Here is a 12,316-nt window from a genome sequence, read left to right on the forward strand (position 1 = left end):
AAAGATGAACAAATTATAAATATCTGAGTATATGTAAATTTTTTCCCTCAGTTTCTTAAAATATATTTTACTACTTAAACCACAAACTATAACATTTTTATATGAGGCTTATAATAAATGCAGATACAAACTTATGACAATTATAGAATGAAGGATGGGAGTGGTAAATGGATCTACATGGTGTAAGGTTTCTACATTTTACATGAAGTGGATATTAACTCTAGGTAGAGTGCAAAAAGTTAAAGATGTATATTTCAATCTTTACCATAACCACTAAAAGTTAATGGAAAGAGAGAGTTTATAAGTCCTTAGATTTAAATGAAATTCTAAAATATATTCCAATAATCTAAAAGAAGGCAGAAAACATGAAACAAAAAAAACAAAAAACAAAGGGGACAAACAGAAAACAATAAAGGGGTTGACCTAAACCCAATCATGTTTATAATTATATTAAATGTTAATAATCTAAACACTCCAATTAAAAAGCAGTGCTTGGCTGTGTGCAGTGGCTCATGTCTGTAATTCCAGCATTTTGGGAAACTGAGGAGGGTGTATCGCTTGAGCCCAGGAGTTTGAGGCCAACCTGGGCAACAAGGTAAAACTCTGTCTTTATAAATAACACAAAAATTAGCTGGGCGTGGTGGCAGGCACCTGTAATCTCAGCTACTCAGGAGGCTGAGGTAGGAGAATCACTTGAGCCTGGGAGGTTGAAGCTGCAGTGAGCTGAGATTGCACCACTGCACTCCAACCTGGGAGACAGAGTGAGACCCTGTCTCAAAATAAACAAACAAACAAACAAAAAATGGTAAAAAAGAGAGCAGTGATTATCAAAATGAATTAAGAAGCAATAGTCAGCTATATGCTGTTTACCACACATGCACTGTAAATATAAAGACGCAGACAGGTTGAAAGTAAATGCATAGAAAAAGGTATATAATGCATGTAGTAAGCATACAATGGATGGACTGGCTATATCAATATCAACAGCAATAGACTTCAAGACAAAGTATTACTAGAGGTAAAGGAGATTTCATAATAATAAAAGGGCCAATTCATTAGGAAGGCATAATGATCATACATTTATAGCACCTAATAATAGATTTGATCACAAAATCAAGCCCAACTGAATGCTATATACAATAAAAACTCATACAACGAAGTAATTTAGAAACATTAAAAATAAATTTTTAGACTGGGTATGGTGTCTCATGCCTATAATCCCAGCACTTTGGGAGACCAAGGCAAGAGGATGACTGGAACCCAGGAGTTCGAGACCAGCTTGGGCAACATGGGGAAACCCTGTCTCTACAAAAAAGACAAAAAAAAAAAAAAAATTGGCCGGGCATGGTGGCATGCACCTATAGTCCCAGCTACTCGGGAAGCTGAGGTGGCAAGATCACCTGAGCCTGCGGAGACGGAGGCTGCAGTGAGCCATGATCACACCACTGCACTCCAGCCTGGGTGACACAATGAGACCCTGTCTCAAAAAACAAAATTTTTAATTTATCTTTATTAATTATTAACTTTATTTATTAAAAGTAAATTAAATGTATAAAATTGTGAGACAAATATGAACAAAAAGAGTAGAGGTTGTGATCTTAATATCGACAAGATGTAATTCAGATTGAGACAAGGAGTATACTTTGTAATGCTAAAGAGTTTAGCGAAGACATAGAAGTTATGAAGATCTACGCATATAATAAAATAGCCACAACATTCACTAAGCCAACATTATAGGAAAAGAAAGGAGAACTAGACAGAAATATGTTAATGATGGCATACTTTAACCTCTCTCAGTTCAAAATATAACAATTAAAAAATAAGTAATGATATAAAATACCTAAATACCATATCAATAAAGTAAATTTGACTGATGTATATTGAAATCAGTGCCTTGAAAATAGAGCATATATATGCCCATAATAAAGTCACAGCCCAGGCGCAGTGGATCATGCCTGTAATCCTAGCACTTTGGGAGGCTGAGGCGGGCAGATCACTTGAAGTCAGGAGTTCGGGACCAGCCTGGCCAACATGGTGAAACCCTGTCTTTACTAACAATACAAAAATTAGCCAAGTGTGGTGGCACATGCCTGTAATCTCAGCTACTTGGGAGGGTGAGGCAGGAGAATCGCTTGAACCCAGAGGCGGAAGTTGCAGTGAGCTGGGATCATTCCTCTACACTCCAGCCTGGGCGACAGAGCGAGACTCCATCTCAAAAGAAAAAAAAGAAAAAAAAAAAAGGGAATTCAAGATCAGCCTGGCCAACATGGTGAAACTGTGTCTCTACTAAAAATACAAAAATTAGCCAGGGGTGGTGGCACATGCCTGTAGTCCCAGTGATTGGAGAGTCTGAGGCAGGAGAATCGCTTGAACCCGGGAGGTGGAGTATGCATTGAGCTGAGATTGTGCCACTGCACTCCAGCCTGGGTGACAGAGTGAGATTCTGTCTCAAAATAAATAAATAAATAAATAAATAAATAGTAACAAAATATGATTACATATTAGACTTCCAAAAAATCTTCTATAAGTGCATTCTGGTAAGAAGAACAATATGCCCATGGAAAAAGGAAAATTTTGACACAATATTAAAAAAATATATAGAAAACATCCAAAAGAAATAAGATGCATTTTATAGAAAAATGGGCCATTCAGTGTGCAATAAACAGTGTGGCATAAATAAGAGGTAAACACTATTCTTTTTTTTTTATTTTTTGAGATTGAGACGAAGTCTTGCTATGTTGCCCAGGCTGGTCTTGAACTCCTGAGCTCAAGGAATCCTCCCATGTTGGCCTCCCAGAGTGCTGGCATTAGCCACCTCGCCCGGCCCCTGCATACCATTTTTGCACTATGTGTTTATACATGTTAGTATACCTTGCTACGTGATTTTAAAATATGACACTTGGTTTCACAACTAGTCTGTTTATAGCCTTGAATTCAGCACAATTCTAAGCAGAATTTCTATACTATAAAAACACTGTTCTGGCTGGACATGGTGGCTCACTCCTGTAATCCCAGCACTTTGGGAGGCTGAGGCCAGCAGATTACTTGAGGTCAGGAATTTGAGACCAGCCTGGCCGACATGGTGAAACCCCATCTCTACCAAAAATACAAAAATCGGCCAGGTGTGGTGGGGCACACCTGTAGTCCTAGCTACCCTGGAGACTGAGGCAGGAGAATCGCTTGAACCCAGGAAGTGGAGGTTGCAGTGAGCCGAGATCGCGCCACTGCACTCCAGCCCGGGTTACAGACCAAGACTCCATCTCAAATGAACAAACAAATAAACAAAAATAAAATAAGAACAATGCTCTGGCAGGGAATATCAGTGAAGCAGAAATAGATACCTTCTTATAACTCACAGCTGCTCATCTGGGAAGTCTTTTTAATTGTGGTGATATAAATAGACTAAGTAAGCCTTTTAAAATCTAAGCATTACAGGTTTCCCATAGAAACTGTTACCTAATAACTTTACCTATGTTTACAGTAATTTTATTATTTATTTTTTCTGTTACTGAAGTTTAAATTAAAATTTTTTATTTTTCTTTTGAGACAGTATCTCACTCTATTGCCTGGGCTGGAGCACCATAGCACAATCATAGCTCACTGTAGCCTCAACCTCCCAAGCTCAAGTGATTCTCCCATCTGAGCTTCCTAAGTAACTGGGACAACAAGCATGCACCACCATGCCCAGCTAATTTTTGCTTATTTTTTTTTTGGTCGATATAGAGTTTTGCCATGTTGCCCAGGCTGGTCTCAAACTCCGAAGCTCAAGTGATCAGCCTGCCTCGGCCTCCCAAAGTGGTGGGATTACAGGTGTGAGCGACTGCGCCTGACCACCTGGCTAGTTTTAAAATGTAAGATCTGATGTTGCTTTGCTTTAGATATCATGGTCAAATATAGAGCGCAGGCAGAGTTTAGCTGATATATACAAAAATGAAGCGTATGTCATCTCAATTTTTTTTTAGATCATTTGCTATAAAAGCTTCCATTGCATCCCTGTGTTTCGCACTTGAAAGGTAATGCTTCCCCATGTTATCAATCTTGTGAAAACTGCTTTTTTGATGGTACTATGAATCGATATTTTCAAAAGGTATTATTATTTTGATTTTAGGATACTATCTGCATTTTGAAAGACGAGATCCCAGAATGTCAAAAGATAGAGTATCATTGTTAACTGTTCTACCAGGTTTGGAGGCTCTGTGGGACATTAGGAAGAGCCTGCCTGGGTGTTAGATTTAAGCCATCTGAGTTCTTTTCTTTGTCTGGAGATTTAGCTGTGATAATTCGGTAGGTTGCTGAACTTCCTCCAAGCCTCAGTTTCCTCATAAAGAAAGGCAAGGCAGGTTTTGTGACAAGGAAACTGAGATTCTGAGATGAAAACGGCTTCACAGAGTGGGACGTTGGGCTAGAAAGGATCAGGTTACCTCATAACTCAGATTCTGACTCAGTTGTGATGTTCTCCACAAGAGTGTAATTTAGGTCATTTGCTTTTTATTTTCTTGAAAAAAGAAAAAAGTGCATATGTATGTATCCTTATCCAGTTTTTTAACCTCTCAATAGTACAAAAGAAATTCGTATTTTGACAATTTGCTAGGGTAAATAAATATACATTGTTATTTGTATACTTCAGAAATTCATTTAGGAATTTTCCTTTTAAAACAAAGCACCCTTTCAATGAATAATTATACCTATATTATAGAAAGCTTAGAAACCATAGGCAAGCAGAAGATAGAAAAAGAATTTATGTTCATCCCCTTGAAGTTACTTTAATGCATTTTTCTTGCAGGCTTTTTGCTTTGCAAAGAATTACATTATTGTAATATTTAGTAATTAGATTTTAGGAATAAATAAGTAGTAATTATAAATTGGTTGGGCGTGGTGGCTCACGCCTGTAATCCCAGCACTTTGGGAGGCTGAGGTGGGCAGATCACAAGGTCAGGAGATCGAGACCATCCTGGCTAAAACGGGTGAAACCCCATCTCTACTAAAAAATACAAAAAATTAGCCAGGCGTGGTGGCAGGCACCTGTAGTCCCAGCTACTCGGGAGGCTGAGGCCGGAGAATGGCATGAACCCAGGAGGTGGAGCTTGCAGTGAGCCAAGATCGCGCCACTGCACTCTAGCCTGGGCGACAGAGCGAGACTCGTCTCAAAAAAAAAATTCATCAATTAATTTTAAAAAATAAAAAAAAAATTAAGTTCTTGCTGATTTTGTCTTTTCCTCCTTCTTATAATAAAAGGAATTTTTGCATATAAAAAATTTTGTAGAAAAAGGCTAGGTGCAATGGCTCACGCCTTAATTCCAGCACTTTGAGAGGCCGAGGTGGGCAGATCACTTGTCAGGAGTTCCAGACCAGCCTGGCCAACATGGTGAACCTCCGTCTCTACTAACAATGAAAAAATTAGCCGGGCATGGTGGCAGGTGCCTGTAATCCCAGTTACTAGGGAGGCTGAGGCAGGAGAATTGCTTGAACCCGGGAGGCAGAGGTTGCAGTGAGCTGACGTCACGCCACTGCACTCCAGCCTGGACATCAGAGTGAGACCTTATCTCAAAAAGAAAAAAAATCTGTAGAGAAGTATAAAGAAGGGAAGGGGATAAAAAATCATTCAGAATCCCCTCCCACATTTTTCCCATATCAGTGGATAGCTGTGTTTAAAAATAAAACTTTTATATCTCATGCTTCCCCTTTCTTCACTTCTTTATCCCATTCTTTTTTTCCCCTATGAGTTGCTGTTTTATAGTCCATTCTCCTAAACAGAGGGTAATAATTTCTGCTCCATGGAAGCAGGGATATTTCAGGAATCAACAAGGGTATGTGAAAATGATTTAAAGATTCCTAAATCGTATGCAAACATAATTTTCTCTTGCGCCCGGTTTTCTTTTTTTATAAAGCTCAGAATCTGGATGAGATGTTCTTCCCTGTGGTTGTTCTGGTTTAGAGTCTGCACCCCTCCTTATTAACTGGTTAGCTCGTATTTTTGCCAGGTGCTCTTTCCTCTGTGTGTCTACACAGAATAAACTATCAAGAATTACGGTGTGATATAGAATTTTGCGATAAAAACTAAGCATCAAAATAATATTACAATAAAACAAACTTTTGTATCTTGTGGATATTGTTATATTTCCTTAATTGTAGTTTTGTTTTTTGAATTATATTATTTTACCTTGCTATATATTAAGTTTGCTTGAGATTTTCAGCTAAATTCCCTGAGATGAGCTAATCTTTGCTGTTCAGCCAGGTTTGGAGGTTGTATGAAACGGGTCTAAAGATCAGACCACCTGAGGTCTATTTCCTTTTTTTTTTTTTTTTTTTAAGACAGGGTCTGGCTCTGTCACCCACCCAGGCTGGAGAGCAGTGGCACAGTCATGGCTCATTGTAGCCTCAACCTCCCAGGCCAAAGCCATCCTCCCACTTCAACCTCCAAACTAGCTGGGACCACAGGCATGCACCACCATGCCTGGCTAATTGTTTTTTTTTTTTTTTTTTTTTTTTTTGTAGAGATTAGATCTCCTTACGTCGCTTTGCCTTGGCCTCCCAAAGCATGGGGATTACCTGTGCCAGCCACTGTGCCTGGCCTTGAGATCTGTTTCTCAAGTATTATGCCATATAGCTTAGAGGTGGAGGTGGGCAGAGAGCCTAGGGGGCTGACATTTCATCAGCACTTCATTCTCTAAGCAGCACATACTATGCAGATGTCTTTTTCTAATTTCCACAAGAGTGCCCTATGGGCTAGCAGTGACCATGGCTGGGTTGTTGAGGGGGAGGCAGAAGGTCAGTGTGGTCCTTGATGTCATCTGCTGACACTGGCATCCCTTGGAATAGCTGTCATCCTGTCTGGTCCTTAGATAATAAACCATGCAATTACCTAGACGATCCACATTCCCATTTCCACAGGCCCTTTCTTTTCATCACTCTGTACTGCTTTGTGCTTCTCTAGGGGTGGGGAGGGCATGGAAATTACCCTGCTCTCATGCTGTTCAGGGCACAGGGAAGCTTCTGCCATTGTGTCTGGTACCATCTGCCCAGGCACACTATGCAGTCATTTCTCTTCAGAGCCTCTGCCTGAGCAATGGGGCCAGGTTTTTATTTCTTCCAGAGACTACCAGCCTATCTCGGGGTTTTGACTCCATCCTCGACCTCAGCCAGTTGTGAGCGGTGCGAGATTAAACAGGTCCACGCATGTGTGTGTCTTTCCACAATGTCAGGCTTTTATTAATGCTATTCCAGTCCACGAGCTACATGGAGTTCCCCAGGAGGCAATTCTTTCTTAGTACTTCCTGTTCACTCTGTAGTCAGAGCCATGGGCACACAGGCTCAAGCCACTCCACAAGTCAGTCAATATTGCAAACCATACGTAATAGTATATTTCATCAATATAGAAATGTTTTAGGTTAAACATTCCATGACAAACAAAGTAACATTTAACATCAAGAGGAAAAAGAGATAGGAGAAAGGATTAATGAACCAGTCCAGTGGGAGCTAAGAAGACAAGAGTCCTGGTCACACCCTGGAGTCCCTTTGGTCTCGAAAGAAGAGTTTTTGAGGTGGCAGAGCCTTCGGCGGCAGGTGCCAAATTCTTATCACAAGTGACTGCAAGACGGTGTCACTTAAGACAGCTGTTTTCGAGCTGCAGAAGATCTAATCCTTTACAGTCACAGAGTCCTCTGGCAATAACTGATAGTGGAAGAGTACACTTGTTTACATCCTTATCTGGTTGCTAGCAGTCTTTTTTTGATTTGTTTGTTAAATAGAACATCTTATCCTTGTTGGCAAAGTGCTCTATGAAATATAAAACGGACTCTTTTTTCTTTTTCTTCGAGACGGAGTCTCACTCTGTTGCCCAGTGAGTGCAGTGGCACAATCTCAGCTCACTGCAACCTCCGCCCCCCGGGGTTCAAGTGATTCTCCTGCCTCAGCCTCCTGAGTAGCTGGGATTACAGGCATGTGCCACCACGACCGGCTAATTTTTGTATTTTTAGTAGAGATGGGGTTTTGCCATCTTGGCCAGGCTGGTCTTGAACTCCTGGCCTCATGATCCACCCACCTCGGCCTCCCAAAGTGCTGGGATTACAGGCATGAACCACCATGCCGAACCAAAATGGAGTCTTCCTCTAAGATGGAATTAGTTATGTCAACTACACAGCCCAAGAGCTGGAGGCAAGTTTCCTCTTTTTCGGACCCATTAGACTCTATATTACCACTTCTCTGTTTCCATTGAAGTAAGATAAACTCTTCCTCAAGGCTGAGGACTCTTTTCTAGTCTAGAGGCTGAAGACTGGAGAGAAAAGGGGTAAGACTGGGACATCTCCCTTTTACTCTGTGTTTTCCCCAATATACTGTATGTAGCATGGCTTCTTTTTGACCTCTAAAGCACCTAAGTTTTCTTTCACTTTTTATTTTATTTTTAATTTTTTTCTGCTCACACATCCCAACTGCCTGACCTACGTTTTAAAATCCCAATTCAAGAATAAACTCCTTTAAAGTTTGCTATCTGCTGACACATCCTTCTTCCCAGTCAAGGAACACAGAACAATCCATCTGTCTGAGTGGCGGTGGTGGTTTGTGGGTGAGGAGGCAAAGGGCAGGCTGGAGAAGAAGATACCACCATCCCGCCCATGCGTGGGGTATGCGGGTATGGCAGTGCCTTAAGATTTAAAAATATTTAATATATATATTTTTTCTTGTGCTGTTTTATTTTTTTAAGTCTTAACTGATGCCTTTAAAGGAGTATTTCCTCAATTTAAATAATGTAAGAACCCTCGTAAAATGAAGATCATTCGGCATATCCCTGAGGATGAATCGGATTCATTGAACTGCGATTGTGCAACTGTGCTTTCAGGCAGGGAGTGCTCAAAGGCTAGAACGGCTCTTCTGGAATTCTCAGATATATTCGGCCAGGTTTACCTAGAGGAGAACACGTTGTTTTTAATGAAAGGGATTTAAAGTCACAGTGCACCTTAAGGTGATGACTTTCTGAATGCGTGCTCTTTCATGAGACCCAAGTTGCGAGGGTGAGAGTGCAGGATTGTTTCCTCTTGGAAGAACCCTGATAATCTCTCTGCCTCTCTTTCCTTGAGATGCTTTTCCTTCCATGAAATTTCACGGAAATGAGGACACGTCAGCTTGGAGATCATCGCCTTCCTCTTTTGGGCTGTCCCTTTATTCTCTCTTTGGAATCAATCACTTCTAGTAATTCAGAAAATTGGAGAAAGGCTGGGGTGTTTCTTATTGGGAAAAAAGTTTTTTTTTTTTTGTATGTGCGTGAGAATGTTTTTCCTTTTTTTTCTTGCAGTATAATTTACATGCAGTGATATGTACAGATCTTAAGTGAACGGGTTGATGAATATTTGCCTATGTATACCTACATGTAATCACTACTCAGATCAAAATAGACAATCTGTTCACGACACTGAAAAGTTTTCTAGAGCCCCTTTTCAGTCAAGACCCGTTCCTCCAGGTAACTACTATTTTGATTTCTATCATCTCTTGGGTGGGCTCTTTGGCCTTGTGTGGGTTTCTTCTCTTCCAACAGCTGGTGAGGTAAGCTGGCCCTGCTATTCCCCAGCCCTGAGAAGGAAGAAGCCAGTCTCTGGGAATTATTTAGAAAATTCCAGCCCTCCTCTTCTGTCTTTCAGAACAGAACTTTTTATTGGATAAGCTTTTTGTTGCTGCTGTTTTTTGTTGGATGGGCTTTTCCCTCTGGAGTGGAAAAGTCTGAGACTCAAATGCTTAGGGAGAAAGAGCCAAAGTAGGTCCTTTGGCATGTTTTGGTTCTAGGCTGCACTTGGTTGGCTGAGACAAATTATTTCTCCAAATAGCCCATGCTAATTTATCAATAATAATGCTTTTACTGTTTTTCACAACCTACATTCTTCCACTCAATAATATTAATACCCTATCTGCTATAATCTATGGATGGCAAAGATGATGTGGATTTAGGTTGTAATAGATGTAATATATGCTTTGACTTGAAAAATGCTGTTAGGGATGTGTAGGTGCTGAGATGTAAGCACTATAATGCTTATATTTTGTTCTGAAGATTTCTTTAAGGATTTCTAAACTCACTGGTTGAAGGGCTGAAACACGTGAGACACTGGGGTTGAAGCAGCCTAGCTTAGCAGACACTTAATTTATTCCAGCCCTAGTCTTGATGGAGGTTGATGCAAGCTGTTGAAGAAAGGACAAGACTCTACCCAAGCACCTGAGTGTGGCCTCCATTTGGGTCAAAGAAGAATAGGAATTTGGGAAAGTAAAACTGTGTTTTTTTTTGTTTTTGTTTTTGTTTTTTTTTTTTCAGGAACTGGCAAAGTTTTAATGTTTAATAATTAATAGCACAATTGACCAAGGTCCAAGATGTGAAGATACCATGTTTAAGAAACTGGGGGTAAATCACTCTATAGACTAACTATATAGTATGTGATAAGAATGCAAACTTTTTATAAAACCTGTCTACACATAGTAGTTAGCTGCAAAAAGCCATTCAATCTTCTCTTGGCTTGGAAAATTGGTGTTCCAGATTTCAGTATAAATCATTAGCAACCTTCACCTCTTGTGTGGCAGGTATCTTGTTTTTACCTTCCAGTTCTTCCACCCCAGCCTGTGTCATGAGATCTGTGATGTTCTTCTCTAGATCATCCATGCAACTACTCATATCATCAATTCTCCCAATGATCTGGTCAGAGATGATCTGAAATTTATCTTGGATATGCTGTAGGAGTGTCTGCACCACTGAGGTGAGTTCCTCCTCAGTCTTGGGGTCAGTCTCGGCTATATCCCTGGTGCCCATCTTGGTAGTGATTGTAAAATATTTTTTAACCTATTCTGGGACCTTAAGTTCTTTGTGTAAAATGGAAGGAGATATGTAATGAGGGGGCTATTAATTTATTTCAGGAACAAGTATAGACTTGCTAGTGGGAAGAAGATCCATCTTCTAAAATTTATAGGGTATTGGACAAGTTCAGGAATTTCACAGTGCTCTCCATGTTGGGATTTTTGGGTTATGTTCTTATGTCATCCACGTTGCATGACCCTTCTAGTGAGTTTGATTAGACAATGTAGCACAGCTTAATTTGATTTTTGTAAGTAGCCAGTATGAGTTTTCTCTAGGTTGTTTCCCAATAGACTCTGTGTATATGGACAAGATTTTTCTGGTTAGGCAGACTTTACTTTTTGCAGGAGCAGCCTTTAATGTGGGGACATGGAATGTCCAAATACCAGAATGGGGAGGACTTTACTCTGTGGCCTCTTCCCATCCTAGAGGTCTTATTCCCTCTAAGTAATCTATTTTTTTTTTTTTTTAGAGACAAGATCTTATTCTGTCACCCAAGCTGGAGTGCAGTGGCACAATCATAGCTCACTGCTGCCTCCAAACCCCTATGCTCAAGCAATTTTCTCTCTTCAGCTTCCAGAGTAGCTAGGACGACAGGCTCAGGCCACCAAACCCAGCTAAATTTTAAAAACAGGTTGGTTTTGAACTCCTGACCTCAAGCAATCCTCCTACCTTGGTCTCCTAAAATTCTGGGATTATAGGCATGAGCCACTGTGCCCTGCCCCTCTGGGTAATTTTTACAATTCTTATTAATATTTATTTATTTATTTACTTACTTATTTATTTATTTTTGAGACGGAGTCTCACTCTGTTGCCCAGGCTGGAGTGCAGTGGCACGATCTTGGCTCACTGCCACCTCTGCCTCCCGGATTCAAGGAATTCTGCCTCTGCCTCCTGAGTAGCTGGGATTACACGCGCCCACCACCACGCCTGGCTAATTTTTTGTATTTTTAGTAGAGAAGGGGTTTCACCATCTTGGCCAGGCTGGTCTTGAACACTGACCTCGTGATCCACCCGTCTCAGCCTCCCAAAGTGCTGGGATTACAGATGTGAGCCATCACGCCTGGCCTAATTATTATATTATTCTTTGAGACAGGGTCTCTCACACTGTCATTCAGGCTGTAGTGCAGTGGCACCATCATAGGCTGTCTTCAGTCTCAACTTCCCGGGCTCAAGTGATCCTCCCACCTGAGCCTGCTGAGTAGCTGGTACTGCAGGTGTGCACCATCATGCCCTGCTATTTTTTTTTTTTTTTTTTTTTTAAGTAGAGACAGGGTTTTCCTTTGTTGCCTAGGCCGCTCTCAAACTCCTGGACTCAAGTGATCCTCTCACCGTGGCCTCCCAAAGTGGTGGGATTACAAGTGTGAGCCACCACCCTCAGTCCAATTATTTTTAAAAAAATTTCTAGGGGCTTTTTCTTTATTTAACCCCTGTAAGCAAAGTGCTAGTGCCCTTATGAATAGATATGAGGAGATGGAAGGGGCAGGTTGT

The 12,316-nt window shown here is 40.7% G+C and overlaps 1 protein-coding gene across 1 annotated transcript; it reads right to left on the reverse strand.

Annotated features, from left to right (window-relative positions):
* Window positions 1–10,516: 10,516 nt before the first annotated feature.
* LOC116481002 (heat shock factor-binding protein 1-like) lies at window positions 10,517–10,783 on the reverse strand. The gene has a single exon (XM_032754643.1). The coding sequence runs from the start codon at window positions 10,781–10,783 to the stop codon at window positions 10,517–10,519; it is 267 nt and encodes an 88-aa protein (XP_032610534.1).
* Window positions 10,784–12,316: the final 1,533 nt, after the last annotated feature.

This window comes from Hylobates moloch, unplaced genomic scaffold (genome assembly GCF_009828535.3).
Source record: "Hylobates moloch isolate HMO894 unplaced genomic scaffold, HMol_V3 SCAFFOLD_3, whole genome shotgun sequence".
Taxonomy (NCBI): domain Eukaryota; kingdom Metazoa; phylum Chordata; class Mammalia; order Primates; family Hylobatidae; genus Hylobates; species Hylobates moloch.